The sequence below is a fragment of the Trachurus trachurus genome, assembly GCF_905171665.1.
Source record: "Trachurus trachurus genome assembly, chromosome: 8".
Lineage (NCBI taxonomy): Eukaryota > Metazoa > Chordata > Actinopteri > Carangiformes > Carangidae > Trachurus > Trachurus trachurus.
This window is the reverse complement of record NC_139905.1, coordinates 25,198,423-25,218,884: the sequence shown is the minus strand read 5'-3', so window position 1 is coordinate 25,218,884 and position 20,462 is coordinate 25,198,423. Positions and strand designations below refer to the sequence as shown.

General features: G+C 42.8%; 2 protein-coding genes across 2 annotated transcripts; both read left to right on the top strand.

The window, feature by feature from the left end:
• Nucleotides 1-864: 864 nt before the first annotated feature.
• mfsd6l (major facilitator superfamily domain containing 6-like) lies at nt 865-4,261 on the top strand. Its single transcript, XM_083977186.1, has 2 exons — nt 865-995; nt 2,309-4,261. Exon 2 carries the CDS (start codon nt 2,347-2,349, stop codon nt 4,147-4,149), a length of 1,803 nt encoding a protein of 600 aa, XP_083833312.1. The 5' UTR covers nt 865-995; nt 2,309-2,346; the 3' UTR covers nt 4,150-4,261.
• Nucleotides 4,262-6,903: 2,642 nt separating this feature from the next.
• On the top strand, nt 6,904-16,918 carry LOC310989702 (bMERB domain-containing protein 1; the record flags this gene model as incomplete). The annotated part of the gene is made up of 6 exons (XM_083976847.1): nt 6,904-6,982; nt 11,305-11,425; nt 14,449-14,522; nt 15,241-15,355; nt 16,624-16,694; nt 16,800-16,918. 6 exons carry the CDS (start codon nt 6,904-6,906, stop codon nt 16,916-16,918), a joined length of 579 nt encoding a protein of 192 aa, XP_083832973.1.
• Nucleotides 16,919-20,462: the final 3,544 nt, after the last annotated feature.

Genomic DNA, 20,462 nt, shown 5'->3' with positions numbered 1-20,462 from the left:
AATAATTTATTTTATAGCTATAATTTATTAGATAGCTAGCATGGCTACAAACACGTGTGCATCTGACACGTGTTCCCTCTGAGATGTTTATCTCCAGCAGCACATCAATCACAGGCAGCCTTCAGAGAAAAACCTCTTTTTCCTTAAACCTGCCACTCTATTCTAATAAGGTGGCTACTATATAGCTATACGTTATTAAAATTCCCACACATGCAAATGTCAAAGAGCAAGGTTTGATTTTCATATGTCAACAGAATCAACCAAAGTACGAGTAATAGGTAGGCTAATGTAGTGTATTTAATGTTGTAAACAGAATTTACTGTACTCTTGTTTAAAAAGCTGCTCTGTTCAATTATGCCTCATATTAACAACACATAATAACGTTGTATGGCGTGACACGTCTTCCTCATACTGAGGAACGCAGAGTAAAGTGTCAAACTCTCAGGTCTCTATCAGCTCTACTGAGTTATATTTACGCTCTTGAGGCTCATTGGTGTGGTTTTCTACGAACTCTGTTCACACCATCCTTCGGTCTACAGCTGCATGAGGCCATAATGACAAAAAAAGAAAGATACATTTACTACCTGGTGACCATTACTAGCCTACACTATGTAGACCTACAGAAAGCATTAGCAGCTTAGCTGGAAAATACAAATACTGAGCAGGTAAATAGCCACCTTACTTTAAATTTAAAATTGTGGCAATAAACTACTGTAAACTTATTTAAATAAACTCCAAGTGTGTGAGAGTCATGCTCCTCTGCACCTCTGCCTGGAGCATCCACACCGCTGGGGGGCGCTGTAGTCATGGTAACCGGGCCAGGTGTAAACTGTTCCGACAGGAGCAGTTGAAGCAACTTCCAGACTGAAGCAGGTGTCCTCCGCTTCACACCGAGCCGTGGACGTACCGCTGTCCTGACCGCAGGGATGGAAAAGTGAAGCTTAATACCGCTTAATGAAGAGTGCGCCTGTGTTTGTGTCGACAGAAGTTTGAAGGTGAGTGTTTAAACTTTTAATTTTTATCCTAACAAAGTTGTGACGTGGACTAACAGTGCTCCACATCTAGATAACCTGCTGAGGACAGGTGCGTCCAGTCCAACAGGTGTTATTAATGAGCGAAACAACGTCTGGATGTATTCCGCCTTTTTTTCCTTTTTTTTTTTTTATTGCTAGCCTAAATAAACACAGAAAACTACACTGTAGCCTAATAAAAGCAGTTGTCACCCTACACCCTCATTTAATTTCCGTGTTGGTTCCACGTGCCTCTGCGCCAGGATATTAATCTAATCTGTTGTGATAAATCAGATGGTTTATCTCTGTCACAGTAAAAGACACAGGAGAAGAGTTCAGCTGTAAACAGGATGCAGTGCGAGTCAAACAGAAAACACTGACCTGGATCCACTGAGACCACAACGCCTCCGTTTATTCCATTTAGTTGAATGTTACCCTATTTAACCAGCTGTGTTCTATATTTACCAATGAATTCAATTAAAAAAGTAATTTAAAGATTCATTTATCTTTATAACATGATTATAATTTCATTATGCAAGTCATAATATGATAAAATATACACAGAGCAACTGCCATGTGCTGTTTGGTCTGTTCATTGATACTTTTCAAACAAGAAAAACAGGTCTCAGTGAGATCAATTTAAAAGAAAGAAAGAAAGATTTTAACCTACTGCCTTTATTTGTCATATTATTTTATCTTTATTTATTTTTAAAGCAAGACATTAGACCTTAGAGTTATATAGAGCAATTGTTTCCAACCTTTTTTCCTTGAAGCCCCCCTGCTTTTGTCGAAGACAAGCCAGCCTTCTCTGATGAATCTGATTTTGTTCTATCTTATTTAGTTTTAATTTTATCCTATCTTTTCTGTCCATTTTCCTTGGTTGTGTCATAATTGTTATCACGTCCCTATAAGCAGGTAGGTTGTAGGTTTTTGTTCCTATTGTCTTTGTTTATACATGATTTTGATTATCCAGTTGGGTGTGGTATTGGGATTTTAAAATTTCAATATGCACAAATATAATTTTAATAACCTCACAACCTCAGAACAGACAAAGCTCTGTGGACCCCCTGAAATCTTTTATGAACCAATGATATAGAGTCACTTTAGATTGAGCATAGTGATGATTTTTTTTTCTTGATATTTCCTTAATCATCAACAGAAAAACAAATGATATGTCAATTAATAATGGCAATAATGATAGCCTCAGTAATACCTTACAGAATGAGCGGCACAGAGAGAATCAGCAGTGATTATTCTTATCTGTTAAATATTTCACATTCCCTCTGTTTGTCTCTCAGCTCGCTGCTCCATGTGAAAGCTCTCGCCGAAGGCAACCATGAAGACGAACAAGCAGATCGACATCAGCCGTGCCCTCGCTCTCTCCTCCACCTTCAACTTCCTGTACTGCTGCACCAGAGCCTGCCTGCTCCCCTTCCTCACCCTGTACCTCAGACAGCTGGGCCTGACTCCCGCCATGACGGGCGTCGTCATGGGAGCCAAGAGCCTGATCACCCTGGTGTGGAGCCCCGTGGCGAGCCTGCTCTCCAAGCGCTACAACAAGAGGCGAGTGGTGATAGTCAGCTCTGTCGTGTGTTCGGCGGCAGTCGCTCTGCTCGTGCTGCTCATCCCGCCGACAGATGTGCAGACACAGAGCGGCAGCTGTGGCAGGACCAACCAGAGCCTTGGTGACGGCCCGCTCACGAGCAGCGTTCAACCTCCAGCTCTATCGACTGGAACTCGCCCAAAAGATCTTGTTTCTCCGCCCGGTGTCACTGTTGATGCAAACACACTCACTCATAACCAATCTGCTCCTGTTACAACAAGTAACCAGTCGGTTCATCTGCATGATGATGGTAAATCCCCTCCTCAGCTGTCGCAGGAGAACTCCTCTGTTGTGGTCAACAGCAGTCTTCAAGAGCCATCGATCAGCAGCCCAGATGTGGTCACTGCCTCCAGCACATCTGCAGCTGCGGATAGGAAGAAGAGGTCAGACGTCAAGGAGAAAGGAGGAAAGACGACGGAGGAGGAGGAGGAGGAGGAGAGCAGCTTTCTGGGCAGCCTGAAGGCCATGGACCCCCAGCACCAGCTCTTCTTCATGATCCTCATCATAGTGTCGGTGTGGGAGTTTGCGTCGGCCCCTCTGGAGTGGACGGCAGACGACGGCTTGTATGAGTATCTAGACTTTGCAGATGCGTCGGACCGTTACAGCAGCACGGGGGTGTGGGGTTTAGTGGGAGCAGCGTGTGGCGTTGGCGGCGCCGGGCTGCTGGTCAGCCATCTGAACTGTCTGATACCCGGTCAGATCCCCAGGAGCGCCGTGCACTTCTACTGCTACGCCGGCCTGACGGGTCTGGTGCTGCCCGCAGCCAACGGCCTCCCGCTCTACCTCAACAGGAAGCGAGACCGGGCCAACGGGCTCCTGAAGGCCCTGCGGCTGGTGCGCGCCTCGCCCCGCGCCCTGCTCTGCGCCATCACCACCCTGCTGGTCGGGGTGGCCTGCTCGGCCGTGGATAACTTCCTCCTGTGGCAGATACAGGATCACGGCGGCGATGAGCTGCACATGGGGTTGAGCTTGGCCCTGGCTCTGCTCTCTCAGGCGGCCTTCCCCCTGCTGGCCGGCCGGCTGTCCAAACTCCTCGGCGCTGGAAAGCTCCTGGCTGTGGGGGCCGTGAGTCTGAGTCTGCAGTGCCTCTATTACTCCTTCCTCTGGGGACCGTGGGCCGCTCTGCTGGCTCAGACCTTCACCTGTTTCAGCAGCGGCGCCCTCTGGTGGGCCGTGAAGGTCCAGTGTGAGGACGTGGCCACGCACGAGGTGGAGAGGAGCGTGAAGAGGGTGTACACGGCGCTCTCTCTGCACCTGGGCAGCGGGCTGGGGAGCTTCGCCGGGGGGTTCGTGGCGCAGAGCTTCGGCCTGGCGTGGCTGTTCAGAGGAGTGGCGGTGGGTCTGATGGTGTGGTGTGTGTGTCTGCTGCTGCTCCAGTGGAAGGCCCCACAGCAGCGCAGGATCAACTACTCTCGCCTTCTGGCGGCCAATGCGAGCGAAGCCAGTGACTCTGAGTCAGAACAGGAGAGAGACTGGCTCGATAAAGCCATTGACGACGACAGAAGCAATAACAACTACGGAAGGATAAACCACTGAAGCCACAGAGACAAAACACAGAGTCATTTCCTGTGAATGGATCATCATCTCCCAGCAGATGTCGATCCTTTATAGACACATCAAGTGGCCTTAATTAAAATCTAAGCGCTGACTTATTAACTTACTCATTGCTACAACTTTTTTCTGAAGAATTAGAATTTCATGGCATTGCCTCTCACCTTTTTTTTATATATTTTATTTATCAAATGCAAGTCACAGGCATCTAGAGCATAATAAAATACAATTTCTTTTATTTTCTTTTATAACATTTTACAAACTTAAATGAAACCCCCCCATCCACAGACCCATTGTCCTCTTGTACGATTAGAATGTTACATAAATGAGTAAAATAAAACAAATGTGAAATAATAATAAAAAAAATAAAGAAATAAAAAATATGTACATATATACATAGCTACACTTATATACACATGTACTTACTCTCTGTCATCAGCCTGACAGTTGTCGGCTCTACTGAAGAACTTGTGGCCAGGACTCTGAGCCAAATCCCCATTTGCATAAACAGTCCGTGTGTAAAGCAAACAAGGTAGCAGGATTATGGGTGGGCAGAAGAAGGACTCAGCACCACCAGGCAAGTTTAACAGCTCAGGCATCATGACAGTAAAACACTGAAGGCTTTAACAAGGAGTGTAAACACAGGACATGTGCTCAAGGAGAGGCGTCACCACACCCAAACACTCTGCTGTCGATCTGCTGGAGAAGCCCTGATTGGCTGCTGTCACTCACTCTATTTGTGCCTGTTTTTTTTGTTGTTGTTGGTGTTTTTTAAACTGATGATTATAAATAACTTTGTATTTACCTGCAGCACATTGAGGCTGAGCTGTGAGACTGTTGTATTATTCTGGGGTGTGTCAGGATGTCTGAAGGTGATTGTTTCAAAGTGGACTCATGCTAAGTTTACCTCATGTCAGAGACTCCACTTTGATCTTTTGGGAACCTTTATGATTATTATTTTATTTTATTTTTTCATTTATTCTGTTTCCATATGACCACTGTCTGTGTGTCTGTGTTGTATCGGCTGTAAAAGTCTTTAAAAGGATGATTTTGGATTTTGTGACATGGGGGTTGTGTTATAGTCCTGCACAGTCAGTGTGTTACCTGCAGTAAATATGGATCTGCAGAGGTGTGTGTTGCTATGCATGGGGACACTAGAAATATTGTGTTTTAGACGCCCACTGAAACCTATATCCAATATCTGTCTGAATGCAGGCACTATTTTAAGACATTTATCTTCCTGTCAAAAGAAAGTGAAGTTCTTTTTGACCCCCAGCTGCTGTGTAATACACTGCACACTGCAGGTGTACTCCTTGTAGTTAAGTGGCTGAGAAAAATGTAATGCCAAAGCAAAGTGTCATTTTCAGGAAGATAAAAGTTTTTGGCATGAATTAAACATTTATTCAGATTTTGGATTTGTTTCTGTGGGTATTTTCAGAAGTGTCTAAATGATATATTTCTCTGTCTTTCCTGCTCTTCCAGTGCCTCATAACTGACAACGTGCTGATCCAAATATACTGCAGGTAACACGATAAATCATTACCTCACACAACCCCACATCACATTACACAAACTGTCCCTTCAAAATGTTTCTGACCAAAGAACTGTGAAGAATAAAGACAATCTACTTCCTTGATAGGGAATACATGAAATAGGCTATCATCGGAGCGCATTATTATTATTCTTCTGTTGTGTAATCTGGGTGACATGTTTGGCCGGTTGTGCCTGTGGACACACACCTAAGGACTGAATGAATGAATAAACTTGATGCTTTGTTTTGCCGTCCACTCCCACGTGTGTGTGTGTAATATGTGACTGTGCAGGACAGATGCTCGCTGAGCTCCCCGAACATCTGGCCGCCGCCCTCGTGGTCCCTTAGCCGCATGACATCAAGTCATCCCCGGTTTGTTGTCAACAGCTGAACTCAATCAGGTGCAGTGGAAACTCCATGATGATTGACAGCTCCATCCTCCTCTGGAGGGGTGGGGGTGGGGGGTGGTGGTGGGGGGTACTGGTTAGAGCGCAGCAGCCCATTACAGAGGCAGATGTCTGTCATTTCAGTCCTGTTGTCTCATCCTGTCAAAGAGCTCATTTCTAATCGATTAGTGGATTTCCCAGGTTTCACACTTTAATTCCCAGTCTTTTTCTTCCTCCATCATTGATTACATTTCTGCACTGTTGCTGATTTTGAGTCATACTTGCTCAAACGTTGCAATTTTCGCTCCAGTTACAAATTATTTCCTCTAATTTAAACATTTACATTATGTCCTGATTCACACTCTCTTGGTGCAGTTATGAGGAGTCAGCATTTTTCTCTCAGTGGATTCAAATCTAATTTTGCACAGTGTCTTGACTGTGTGCATTAACCACTGAGCTGGAGCTGTGTGACTGTGTGTGTGTGTGTGTGTGTGTGTGTGTGTGTGTGTGTGTGTGTGTGTGTGTGTGTGTGTGTGTGTGTGTGTGTGTGTGTGTGTGTGTCAGTAGGTGGCGCCTCTGAGCACAGATCAGCTACATCAGCTCGTCCACGCCGAAACATCCAGCACTGTGACCGTGGGGCTGCACTCAGCATCTGCTGCCTCCTCTCCTCTCCTCTCCTCCCTCTCTGTTCCCTCGCAACAGTGCGGTGATGATGCGCGGACTCGGTCGACGCGTTTTCATTTTTATTTTCAAGCAGCATAAATATTAGTTTGATTTTTTTTTCTTTGCAAAGAGTCTGAAAAGGAATTCGGAGTGACAACAATGGAAAAAGAAAGAAAATCATCTCAACAGTACGGAGCTCTGGATACAACACAGGTGGACGGAGCCACGGAGAAATCAGGTGAGTTTTCAATAAGAAGCATGTGTTGCAATGAAACATAGACGAGCTGCATGCGGGGACAGTAGGTCTGTTTGACAGCAGCAACTTGAGTGGAGAGATGAGCTCCAGGCTCCTGCAGATCCCCACTGAGCTTCCTGCTAAAGTTCAGCAGCAGCTTTAATGTAGAAAAGAAAAAGATGGTTTGAATGTAAAAAGATGGTTTGAATGTAGTTTTCTTAATGCCTTCTCTGCAGGATTAAAATGGAACAGTGGCCTTTTATTTTACTCACAATTCATGTCTCCTGATAATATAAAGCCCCTAAATCTAAATGTCATAATAACAGGTTTCTTGAAGAGAGTTGTGGAACTCGATGACATCTGCTGGGAGAATAGACACCGTCTAATTGGTCAAATTATTTAATTCAAGTTACAGAGCTGTAACCAATATTATTTTTATGTTTGATACGTTTTTTTCTCAATCAATTAACAAGTTTCACAAAATAATCAGAGGATGTTTCTCAGAGTTTCCCATGTCCACGATGATGTCATGAATTGAGGTTCAGTGTTGAGTCATTTAAGACAAAAAGAACAGAAAATATATATATATATATATATATTTTTTTTGGGGGGGGGGGGTTGGTCCTTTAAAAAACGTGCTATTGATAATAACTAGGTGTTGTTGTTTTTTGTCTGTTTGTTTGATTATCAACAACTACATCTGGTGACAAAACAGGTTGAGCTGAAATCCCATAGCCTATAACTGGTCAATGTTGCTGCTTTCTCTTCACAGATCAGCTGAACACATCAAAAGGCATATAGAGCAAAAAGTCTCCACTGATACATGAAAACATGGATATACCCTTGTTGGTTTAATATTTGCTTTCAAAAATCTGATTTTCCTCCATAATCATCTCTAAATTAGATCTTAATGAGACTCTCCAGGAGAACTGTTAGAAAATTACTGCTGATGGAGACGCCTGATTAGCTTGATTGTGACATTTAATAGTGTTTCTCTCAGGTCTTTGTTATTGCCACTGTACAAGCTTCATGTTATTAAAGGATCACACAGACACACATTATTTTATTTTATTACTTTCCATTATACACCACTTGTACAGCATGACTGACTTTAAGAGCGCCTGAAGGCTGTGACAGTGTTACAGCTGCTGTCATCCATCAACGCAACACAAACTCACATCTGCACAAACCTCCTGTGTGGCGTGTGTTGGAGAAATTAAAAGCCAACAATAGCTTTGACAAAGTGTTGGAGGCTTTGGAAAGAGATGACGTGAACAAGAAGGAACACATGCAGGTTGTTGTAGCACAAGAACATCAAACCACTAATTATTCTGTGTGTGTGTGCATGTGAAAAAAGTTGTGGAATCACCAGTGTGTGTGTTTGTGTGTGTGTGTGTGTGGGGGGGATTGCGGGGGGGGGGGGTGTTTGTGCTGTTCTCCCCAGTGGTTCAGTGTGTGTGATTGTAATGTCTTTTTACACAAGGTCAGGTAATTAAAAGCCAATCCAAGCTCTGCTGGATGACTCACCGCTCCTGCTGAGGAGTGGGAGGCAGGAGGGTGGGAGGGCAGTGCAGTTATCCACTGACTGATACTCAGTCGTGGGGGGAGTGGGGTGTTAATGTTCAGAGCTGAACAAGGATCATTACAGGTTTAACTGTCATTCATGATTTCACATGCTTTTGTGTTTTCTCCTGCATATTAAGGTAGTTACAAGTGAATCCTATTGAAATGTATATAGCACAAGAACATGGAAATATGGAAATATCACTTTATATTTATGTATATATATTAAAGCAAAAGTAAGCAGAATTTTTGTGTTCATATAAGTCTTAAATAGTTATATCTTCCGACTGCAATCACTTACATAGAGCGTTTGGTCCGAAACACGGGACTGTCAGTCACTCTGCTCTGCTGTAAGCCGAGGAGAAAACCTTCCTTGTATCCTACAACCTTTATCCAATGAGGAGATAGAACGGCATGAAGGGGCAGTCCTCTCTGTGTGTGCAGCCAAGTGATGCGCGTGAATGTGGTGACGTAGGGACGAGGGCGGGGACTGCTAACTCCATCGGCTGACAAGAAGTTAGCCAAAACGACCGGATCGCTTACTTCTGCTTTAACTCATTGGCTGCCATTGACGTCTATAGACGTCAATCTAATTACAACCGTTCACTGCCATTGACGTCGATAGACGTCAATTGCGTTTTTCAACGGGAAGGGCTGGAGGAAGGTCTGGCGGAGCTTGTCCATCAATATCAGGCTTGTAAACTAGTGTAAAGATGTGTAGCGGCCTGTAGGGGGCAGCAGTGCCCTCTTTGGATGAGAGATCAGCATGTATTACGGTATGAGAAGAAGAAGCGAGATGACAAGAGATATGCTAAAGAAACTTATGCACGGAGCCTATGTGTTCCGCACGTCGGCACATTATGTACCGTGTGTGTCGCGGTAGTTCGGAGAGGAAGAGGGTCGCGATCGTGAGAAAATGACGGAGATCATTGAAAAAGACACCGACGACCGACACCGACGCTGGACACCGGTGATCAAGCCGGGCCGAGCGGCCGGTGAGAGCAGCAGCTGACGGTGCGTCACCACAGACCAGAGCCCAGCTCAACTGACGGCTCGGTGGACGTGACCCGAGCGATTCCATCCGGATCAACCAGGAGCAGCAGAGACTCGTCCCCACGCTCCAGAAAGACATGAAGGTAATAATATAATACATCAATGGTAAAAAATAATAAAATAAACTAACTTGCTAGCGAGCTAACTTTTACTGCTTAGAGAAGGGCGGATCGCTTTGATCGGAAAGGTTAAAAAAAAAAAAAAAAACTCCACATCACACTTGACTACATCTATAAGAGATGTATTTTTATGGTAATTCTATATATTTCTATAATTTACAGGTGGTGGATCGAGCAGTGGTCGACCATGGGGCAGAGGTCATGTGACAGCTACAAACGTACAAAAAAGTTAATGCATTTTTACTGATATTTGTAAATAAATTATTATTTTGCCATCAAAAGTCCTTTCTCAGTGTTGTTTTTGTTGTTTTATAGAAGGAAAACACTGTTCAGATGTGTGAGGTGTCACTAAAGCAAAAAATATCAACGTCAAAGTCACTGTTCTGCTTGACATGTTTCTTTCCACAAAAAGCTCGTTTTCTCAGTGTTTTGGTCAAAAACTGCTGTTTTTGGCGAAACCAGCCTATGTTCTACTGCTGTTTACAAAAGAACGGAAAAAGGTAGAAACAAACTTTTTTTTTCCTATTGAACAAAGAGAGTCTACTTTTCTCTTGGTAGTTTCGGTGTTTATATAGTCATAGAACACAATATTCTGTGGGTCTTATAAGATCGTTCAAAATGCTCTAAAATGGCTGGCAGTATGGGGCTCTCTGCTCTGAAAATGGCTGGCAGCCAATGAGTTAATATAATTATCACCCAACAGACAAACTAATGGAGTATTTTTTTTTTTTTTTTTTTAATCAATACTATGTAATTCAGATGTTTTTATAATTTTGACTCAATCACTTTTCTTATAATTAGTCAGAAGCTCCAATTTACTATGGAACAAAATAGCAGAGGAGTAGTCATTTCAGTTTAAAGGAGACATATTATGCCACCTTTCTGCAAATTAAAATAGTTCCCAGGTGTCTTAAAGACATATCTGTGACATGCTTTGGCCAAAAATACCCCAAGGATCAAACATACTCTCAAAACAGCCCTGTTCAGAGTGGCTGGTTTCAGTGCCTGCCCCTTTAAATGCAAATGAACCACTGCTTTCCCCGCCCCACCCCTTCTACTGGTACCAGGTAGGGGTGGAAATATGCAAATGCGAATCCTAGTTACATCACTGGAAGACAACTGAGGAACAGCTCGTAAAATCACATGGAATATTAGAGATTTTTTTTGTCAATTCTCACATTTTGGGGGTCGGAAGGCAAGACAAACCCCCAAATATATGTTAAAGAGCCTTCAAAAAGTGATATTTCCATAATATGTCCCCTTTAATGTGACCTAATCTTTTGACAGGCTTGTCGTTTCCAGTCTTTATGCTAAGCTAAGATAGATAGATACATGTAGATACGTTTACTGTCATTGTCATTTCCACAACAATGAAAGTGCATCTCCTGCAGTGCAAAAATTCAACCAGGCTTCCAGGTGCAGGCTTCAACATGCTGAGAGTTGAGCATGCGGCCTTGGGGCTGGACTATTTAAACAGACTGCTGCCATGACATGTAACACCAGTCGTTCTGTCAAAGATGTAGGATTAAAAGATGAATAATTGTACTTTATTTATTCAATAAAGAAGTTGTGGTGTTGTTTGTCTCTCAGCAGAGGATGTCGTTTCCATGGCAGACTCCACCTTCACAGCGGAGGTCATCGAAGGAGAGCTGTTCAAGATCGAGCGGATACGAGACATCCTGGTCCGGAGAGAGTCAGAGCTCAGATACATGTAAGATCTGATTCTTCACCTTTCTGTAGCAGATTTTTTTTTTTTGGGGGGGGGGGGCTGTGACTGACAGGGGCCCTGAAAAATATCATTTCATGGGGGCTCTGAAATACCTGACAGCGTCTCTGGTGTGTAGCTTTTCACTGAATTATTTATGGCGATCCAAAATAGTGTTTTGTTAGACTCGATAACATTTGCGTAGGAGTTTAAATACATTAAACCCGAGAGGATGATGCGTGCTTGTCTGCTGTCATGTGGTGTTCCACTGTTTGGTCGCCTGCACCCACACACACACACACAAAGTAAAACTCTGCTGTACACACATCTGAACACACCAAGATATTGTTGGGAGTCTCTCAGGGGTACGAGAGGATGCACCAAGTGTCAGCCTCCAACACAGGGAGCAGCCATGTGCACGATGGCAGAAAGTGTGTGAACAATACAGCAGTGCTATTTAAGGGCTCACCAGGCTACCAGCACACACACACTCAAACACACACAGCCTCCAGTTGAAACGATGCCCTTTTCGCTTTTCTCTCTCATCCTTGCTTTTAATTATTTCTTTCTTTTTCTGTGGAGACCTTCCTCATTATTTTGACAGAGGATGGAGGTGGGAGAGCGGAGACTATAAGAACAGAGACTGCATAATGTGACTGTGTGATGATGAAACAAGAGACGCAGAGAATAATGACTCCTGCATCTGTTTTGTTTGTCTGTGTAAAGCCTTCAGATGTGCTGTCTGATCAGTGTTGTGCTTCATAATCATCATCATCATCATCATCATGTGTTCACACGAGTCACGTCAGTTCACACACGACCACAGGGTGAAAAGCGATGCTCAGTCCCACTCCTAATAATAGGTTGGTTTCCTCCTAATCCCCACGGGCCTCCATGTGTTGACATGTATTAAATCAACTGAAACACAAAGCATTAAAAAAATTGTATTGTGAGAAAGCAAGTGGCTCTTACATCCCACAGACAGGTGAGGATGGATGCGGAAAGTATGTAGCCTAACCCAGCGTGTGTTATTAAAGTAATAACTCAACATTTGTGGGAACAGAGTCATTAGCTTTTCCTGACGAGAGTTAGAGGAGAATTGTGTTACCACAGTTAATAAAGTAAATATGAAGCTACAGCCAGCAGCAGGTTGGCTAAGTTTATCTTATTTTATTTTGACAGTTTAGTTTAGCTTAGTTTAGTTTAGCTCAGCACAAACACGCCTGGGTCTGTCCACAGGCCAAATCCACCACCAACATCTCTAAAGCTCCCTGGTTAATACCTTTATTCTTGTTTGCATAGACTAAAAACAAAGTTGGATTACACCAACAACAGTTAATCTGGTTCACAACCATGAAAACAAAGACAAACACTCAAATTACATTTATAGTCCTAGCAGGATAAAAGTTTTATTGTCTTTACAGGCTCACACTAAAGTCACTACAGGTTTTTTCAGTGGTTGGGGGTCTGATTGGTGAGTCACTATTAGAAAACAGATGTTTAGGTCTTTGAAACAGATGCATTTTTAACCTTTTCAACATAATGTGTTTTAGTGTGGGCCAATCAGATTTCTAGATTATTTGATGTGTAGCCTTAAAGCAGAAGTAAGCGATCTGGTCGTTTTGGCTAATGCTGCGTTCCAGGCAGGCTTTGAAACCGTAAGTTACGGCTTCAAGTCACGACTTACGACTTTGTAGCGTTCCAGGCAACCCGCAACTCGCGTTTCTCCGACCTGTTGTCTGTGAAAGTGCACTATAACGGCCACTCGTAACTTCCGACCCGTCAACTCGCACCAGATCGAACTGGTACGACTTCAAAGGTCGGAAAAACACGAGTTACGGGTTGCCTTGAACGCACCATAACTTTTTGTCAGCCGATGGAGTTAGCAGCCCCCGCCCCCGTCATGGATCTATTGGTCCTCGTCCCTACGTCACCACATTCACGCGCATCCCTTGGCTGCACACACAGCCCTTCATGCCATTCTCTCTCCTCATTGGATAAAACTTGTAGGATACAAGAAAAGTTTTCTCCTCAGCTTACAGCAGAGCAGAGTGACTGACAGACCCGTGTTTCGGTCCAACACTCTATGTAAGTGATTGCTGTCGGAAAATATAACTATTTAAGACTTATATTAACACAAAAATATCGCTTACTTCTGCTTTAATTACTGTATGTGGATAATTTAAATTTTTATATTGCCATACTAATTTGTTGTTTATCAAGTACAATATTTTTTGTGAGTGTCCTATTGTCAATTAAGAGGCCTATTATTTAGGCTAATTGAATTTAGTCTCATTAAACCCTTAGCAAAAAAGCATATACATAAAAGTGTTGAAGTATTTCGTTAAAAATAATTGTTAATGTCTCTCTTTCTGTGCTTGTTATGGTGAGGGAATATAAAAATGTATCTTGACTCCTGCTGTAGGCTGATGCAGCCCCTCATGAATGCAACATGAGCAGGACAGCTTCCATGTAAATACATTCTGCATAAACAGGACTGAGCAGCAGCTTATGAGTCATCCTGAAGGATATCAACAGAGCAGTGTGCATATTTCTGTCAGTCATTTTCCTCTTCTTGCTGTCACTGTACAGTAATCGCAGCACACACACGCACACACTTATGTGACTGGCTTGTGGCGTGTTGAGAGCAGTATCAGAGTCAGGCGGCAAAATGAGATCTGATGCTGTCAGGTGTGATTCCTTGGCAGAGGGCAGCGTGGCCGTGTTATTTCAGCCAATAAACTCAGGGACCAGTGTTTTTCTCTGTGATAAGCGCCACCATTTCTCAGTCACACTGCCATTTACAAAGTTAGAAAGGAAATTGCTTTTGCTGCCATGGTATGAAATTAAATCCAGTCCATGTTTTCAAAGGCTCTGGAGGGCAAAACGGCACATTTCAGATAATGTATTCTGTAAGTTGTCCATAACAAATTTAACTCCATATTGGAATAAGCTGATTTCCTGCAAAAAAAAAGTTGTGTCTTCACCGTTTTTGTGGGAATGTTTTTCCCTGTGTGTTCTCCTCTCAGGATGGATGACATCCAGCTCTGCAAAGAAATCACAAGACTGAAGAAGGAGCTACAAAAACTGGTCTCAATTCCAGGTAAATTAAAAAAGCCATCGCTGTCTTTTAAGCTGCAGATGTTTTGTTTTCTTTTAAACTGAAAAGACAACAGCTGTAGCATTGGCCTATGAGGAGAAGTGGAAGGATTTTTAATGAGCTTCAGAATAAACTGGTTGTGGAGGAAGATTTCACCTGTTGTCGCCTCAAACACCTACAGACTTCGAACAGTAATTTGCCTTTGAAGGCTTCACTTATTCCATCTGACTATTCATTTTAAAATGTCTCTTCTCTCTGAAAATATTCACACTTTTACTCACATTTCTTTGTTCATGAAGTTTAGATGACAGCTGTTAACACGGAGGAAGGTTGCCCCGGCAACTACACGCATAAGCAACAGGGATGTTTCTACTCTGTGAACTGTTTAACATTATAGGATGTGAATCTCCTGAGATGGAAGTATTGGCACATCACTTGTTCCAGACTGTAACATCTGTGCAACAGTAATATAGATAATGATTCTATTTTCTACAGATGTTTATGGTTTCCAGAGGATGAACCTTGTGAAATTTGGGGATCACGTGGCTCTCACTGGTCCTTCACGATGAGCTTCACAGTCATGATTTTTGAATGTCTGAAATGAGCATTCTGTTAAATCACTGCTGGAAGAATTTATGACATGTAGCCTATCTTGAATAGAATATACAAGACAATTGTTTTCTATTAACTAACTAACGCTATCTGTCTGACTGTTGAACAGACAAAGACAAGTCCAAGGAGGACAGGCAGAGGGAGGAGGAGCTGCTGCTGCAGATCAACAAGTTGGTGGAGACCAGAGACTTCCTTGTGGACGACGTGGAGTTTGAAAGGCTGAGGTGTGTTTGTTAATCCAATGATGTTACACTGCTGTGACTTTTTCAAATTTTCATTTTCATTTTCAAGATGTTTTTCTGGAGACAGTGGTGTGTAATTCTTCAGATTGATGATGGAACTATACAGGCAGCTTTTAGCATTTTAGTTAATCAGTCTGAAGATCCACCAGGTCATGTTACTTCAATGTCTCTGACATTTGACAGAAACTCCTGCTTATGTGATTCATCAGGTCCTTCAAAGGGGACCTCCACAATCTCTACTGATAAAAACAAAGACATACATTTATGTGATCTTTGCTGATCAATCCAATGAGTGAACGATGTAGAAATACTGTGCTGGCTAATATTTTGCACATTAAAAAGCTTAACAGGAAACACAAATTGAAATCTGGCTGTCTGAATCTTTTTTTTATAGATAGGCGTACTATCATTCCTTCACTGCAGTTCAAGGTGAAAATACTCAGTCATGGCATCGACTGATTATTTAGCTCATGATATGGCATAATATGATATGTGAAAAACATCACAAGGTTCTACAGCTACACAACAGATACATGTGTTAATCAGGGAGAGATGTTGGTGCTCGGTATAGCCTGCTGTGGATAGATTCAGGCTTGTTTTCCTGCCTTCTGTCTTTGGACTAAGGTAACCTAAGTTTAGATAAACTAAGATTAACTAACATAACCTAACCTAACCTATTGCTGGCTGTAGTTTCATGTTAACTGCACACAGATGAGAGGGGTATCTCTGTCCTCTATATCTTGACAAGTAAGCAACCTAAGTCTGCTTCCCAAAATGTTGAGTTATTACCATCATAATACAACTTGACAACAAATTAGCTGACTTCTTATTTTTCTCATGAACTGTCGTGTTTTATATAGAAACACCTCTTGGACATGTAAACAAGGTTAGCACCTGATATATAAACTGTCTTGTTTAATCACCTCAGCTCTGTTCCCTATGCCCTCTGTGTATTTACACTGAATAATAACAAGTGCACCATCACTCAGATCATTTGTTTGTGGTGCTGTGTTAGCCGTCACCACTGATAAGCAGGCTGTTGTTTTTGTCAGGGAATATCTGTGAGTGACATTTTGATTGATCGCTGGGAGGTGAGAGACCAACTTCCTCCAACAGTCAGTGTGGATGTGAAGCTGACATAAGGAGAGAGAGTCCGTCCAGACACTGTTAGTTTCTCTCAAATGATATTTTGCGAATGTAATAAAATGTTGAATATATTAAAAAAAAGAAGGTTGTGTTTTCTTTCTCAGGGAGAGAGAGGAAGACAGAGAAATGGCTGCCTTCTTACAGTCCAAGTTCCCCAAGGTGATGGCTGCAAAAGGTGAGTGTGACCACGAGGTCCGCCACGTGCAGGTCTGACAGCGAGAGAGACAGCACAGAAGTGTTGTGAACGTGCTGTCTCCTGTCACGTCTCCTTCTCCATCAGGTGCTGTGAAGGATCGAACGCTGGCGTCCAAACCCCAGCAGACCCCGGCGCCGTTTCTCACCAAGACTGGACTGACGCTGCTGAAAGACTGCTGCGGCTTCACCTGCTCCGTCATGTGACAGGAGGAGGACACAGGACTCCACCCACCACAGCAGAGAGGTGTGCTCTTTCACCTGTGTTGTTGTACAGTACGTCCGCTCCTGTAGAGAAAGATCACCTGCATTAATCCTCACATTATGCTCATGTGCATATTATGACGTGAGGGACATGTATTATATGACGTGTGTTTGATGTGATTTGCTGCTGTGAAACACCGTGTGCACGTCCGTCGGCAGAGAGGCTGAGCGGCCTGTGGATATACTGATAATGGTTTCTTTCTAACAAAGTGAATTAGATATAATTATGGCTGCTCTGACAGTGCAATGATCCATTTGGGATGTATTAGACAGCACGAGTGTAGAAGTCCCCCGGGGAGCAAATTGCACTCGCTAATCTCCCTGTGCCGGTTGCTGTAGTAGCTGAGTATTAGAATGACATTGATGGGGCTGTAACTTGTGATTATATTGATTCATCTACTGTTTTTAATTCTTTCTTTATGTTCATATTGGATTTATTTAGTTTTGTCTGTAAAATGTATGATGAGTTATCACATTGAATAAGCTGGTGGATGTTTGATGTTTTCACTTGATTGCTAATCATGGTTTCATTTAAAGGGATAGTTCACCCAAAATTCTATCTACTCACCCTCATGTCGACTAAGGGCTGGGAGAATTTTCAGAGTCCTCCGTCCCTTCTCGGAGTTACGGGGGGGTCCACGCAGCAGTATTTGTCCACATAATGGTTGTGAATGGTGCTCACTTTTCTTCGTCCAAAAAGACATTGAAGCCCCGACATGAGAAATTGTTCCGCCGGTCAGTGCAAATCACACGAGATTTGCACTGACACAGGAAGAGCAGTGAACCGAGACACTGGGAGTTTCCGCTACAAACAAGCTTAAAATATAGACTTATTTAATTTTTTTCAGAGCAATTTCTCATGTCGGGGCTTCAATACAAGAGGGACATTACAGACGAGCATAGAGCTATTTGGATGTTTTTTGGTGTGTCTTTTTGGACGAAGAAAAGTGAGCACCATTCACAACCATATGGACAAATACTGCTGCGTGGCCCCCCCGTAACTCAGAGAAGGCACGGAGGACTCTGAAAATTCTCCCAGCCCTTAGTCGACATGAGGGTGAGTAGATAGATAATGAGTGAAATTTGAATTTTGGGTGAACTATCCCTTTAAGTAAGTTCAGTGAACAGGAGCCTTAACAGAGAAGAGATGGAGCCTGTTGAGGAAACGTCACATGATCATGTAATAACCCAGAATTCTGCAGGTTTTTCTCCCAGAAGAGTCCGTCAGTCAGAGGTCCACCACTGAAACCAAAGTCTTTAAGAAGTCTGCCTGACATTCAGTCTATTGTGTTTCCATGATGTAGTGTTTGTGTGACTGTGACTGTGAACTTTGTCATCTTTGCTGTTAAAATAAAGACTTTTAATGCTCCGCTGCTTCTTGTGGAGCTCAGCATTTAATTATGAGTTTTATAATTTGTAATAATAGTAAAAAAAAAAAAAACTTTTAGACTATAGTTTTCCTGCTGTGATCAACCTTAGTTTATTACATTTTACAAAATGATACACCGTTGTCTCTTCACTGGAGGCTATTTTCTTTGGTCCTGGCAGTATTTCAACATGCATTATTATATAAATGACAGTGAATTATGTCAGTAAATGCTTATTACATGCATTTTGGTCAGAGTCTGTCTTTACAGTAAACTGTGAGCTATAGAGCAAAGTGGCTAAGCAGGAAAGTTACTACTACATGATGTGAACACACCCACAACAAAGAAAGTAATATTAGAGCAATGGCAGCCATACAGCTGATATATTTGAACATGTGTACTTTATATGTAACAATGATGGTCACATCTATTTTATGTTTATGCAAACATTTGCCCAGTAAAGGTGCCTGATAGTAGGAACCCAATCTATTTCTATGCTTGCATCATATGTGCTACTGCCATGACAACGGGATGAGGTGGTGCTGTGTGTGTGTGTGTGTGTGTGTGGTGGTTGTTGAGGGTATAATGTTCACTGTAGTGCGGAGAAAACCAGATGGTATCAGTTACACATAAGATACCTCAGCTGCCTGCTTTCACTTCTCAGACACACACACACAGAAAGAGAGAGAGATACACACTGCAGCCACATATGAGTCATACAGTAGACTCTGGGATGCATTCCTTCCTATAGTAAAGCCACTGTCCTTTAAATGGCTCCTAATTGAGCATTGAAGCCAAATAGGAGGAGCTAGATTGACGTGCATGCTGTTGCTCTCCTTTCTCCATCATTTAGTTTAATGCACATTTATACATAATTTAAACACAGTCTGCTGCTGTTGTCCCTAGAGCCTCAGTGTGAGCCTCCTCTCCCTGCGGCAATGCGGTCTGTTTTGTGGGTCCATTCCCATGGCAGTTGATAAAGGCCGTCACAACTGGTTGCAGATTAAACAGACCTGAGCACAGGCGAGCAGCACTCTCCACTGTATTTAATTTGCAGGCTGAGAAGCCTAATCAGAGGCCTCCACACTGTGAATGTGGACAAGTCACTGCCAGCCCACTCTAATTGGATGGTAGAGAAAAAGCTGCTTGTTCTTGTGCGTTCTGCTGGGCTGGAGAGATATCAGGCTTCACCAAGGCAAGAGGAACAAAGTCTTTGTTCTTTCATTATCCCTTTGCCTTCCACTCTCTCTCTCTCTCTCTCTCGCTCTCCCTTCCTCTCTTTATCACCTTTTATTTACCTCTTTAACTCATGCATGTGATGAGTGTTGCAGCACGTAACCTCCAGCAATTTATATTTTGTCCCCTGGAAACAATCTGTTAACGTTTCCTCCGGGGAAAGTAAATGAGAGACCTGTGTGTGTGTGTGTGTGAGAGAGAGAGGGAACAAAGCAGACTGATGAAGGCTGTGTGGAGTAAAGTGAGAGATAATAAAGAGAGAAAAGGTGATGGAGTGAATCTGTGAAGTGTTTAAAAGGAAATCTATGGCTAAATGAAAAGGTCTGGGAGGATTGGGAAGCTGCTCTGGTGTAATGAGAGGTTAGATCAGTTCTCTTTTTCATTAACAGACGGGTAACAGTCGGGCGTTTAGCTCCAATAGGCCTTACATAACTTAAAACCAAACCTACACAATGAAAACATTTATGAATCGTACCTATATCCAACTATCTCACAGCAAAGGATTGTGGTTGAATTTGTGTCCAACAGTGACAAGCTTTTGAATTACAGGAAATCAGCTCATGTTCCTAGTTGATGTTTATCACTGACAGAGATGATGTGATGTCCGAGACATTCCAAGCCACCGGATGAAGACCAGTTCATCGTCGACAATGTGATTTATCTACTACATGTTTTTATTATTAAATACACCACCACAAGAAGAACATCAACCAAACACACAAAGACAACGAGACACTTCTTTCCTCAACAACGGAGAGTTTGAAGCTCTTTAGAGGAGCTGGATGTTGTAGCCACAGCCCAGCAGGTTGGAACTGCTTCAGCTGCTCGTTCCTTTTTTTTCCTTTTTTTAAAAGTATTTTTTGGGCTTTTAATAGACAGAACAG

Excerpts from the sequence above, each read along its gene's own strand:
- mfsd6l (XM_083977186.1), top strand. The coding sequence starts at position 2,347 with ATGAAGACGAACAAGCAGATCGACATCAGCCGTGCCCTCGCTCTCTCC.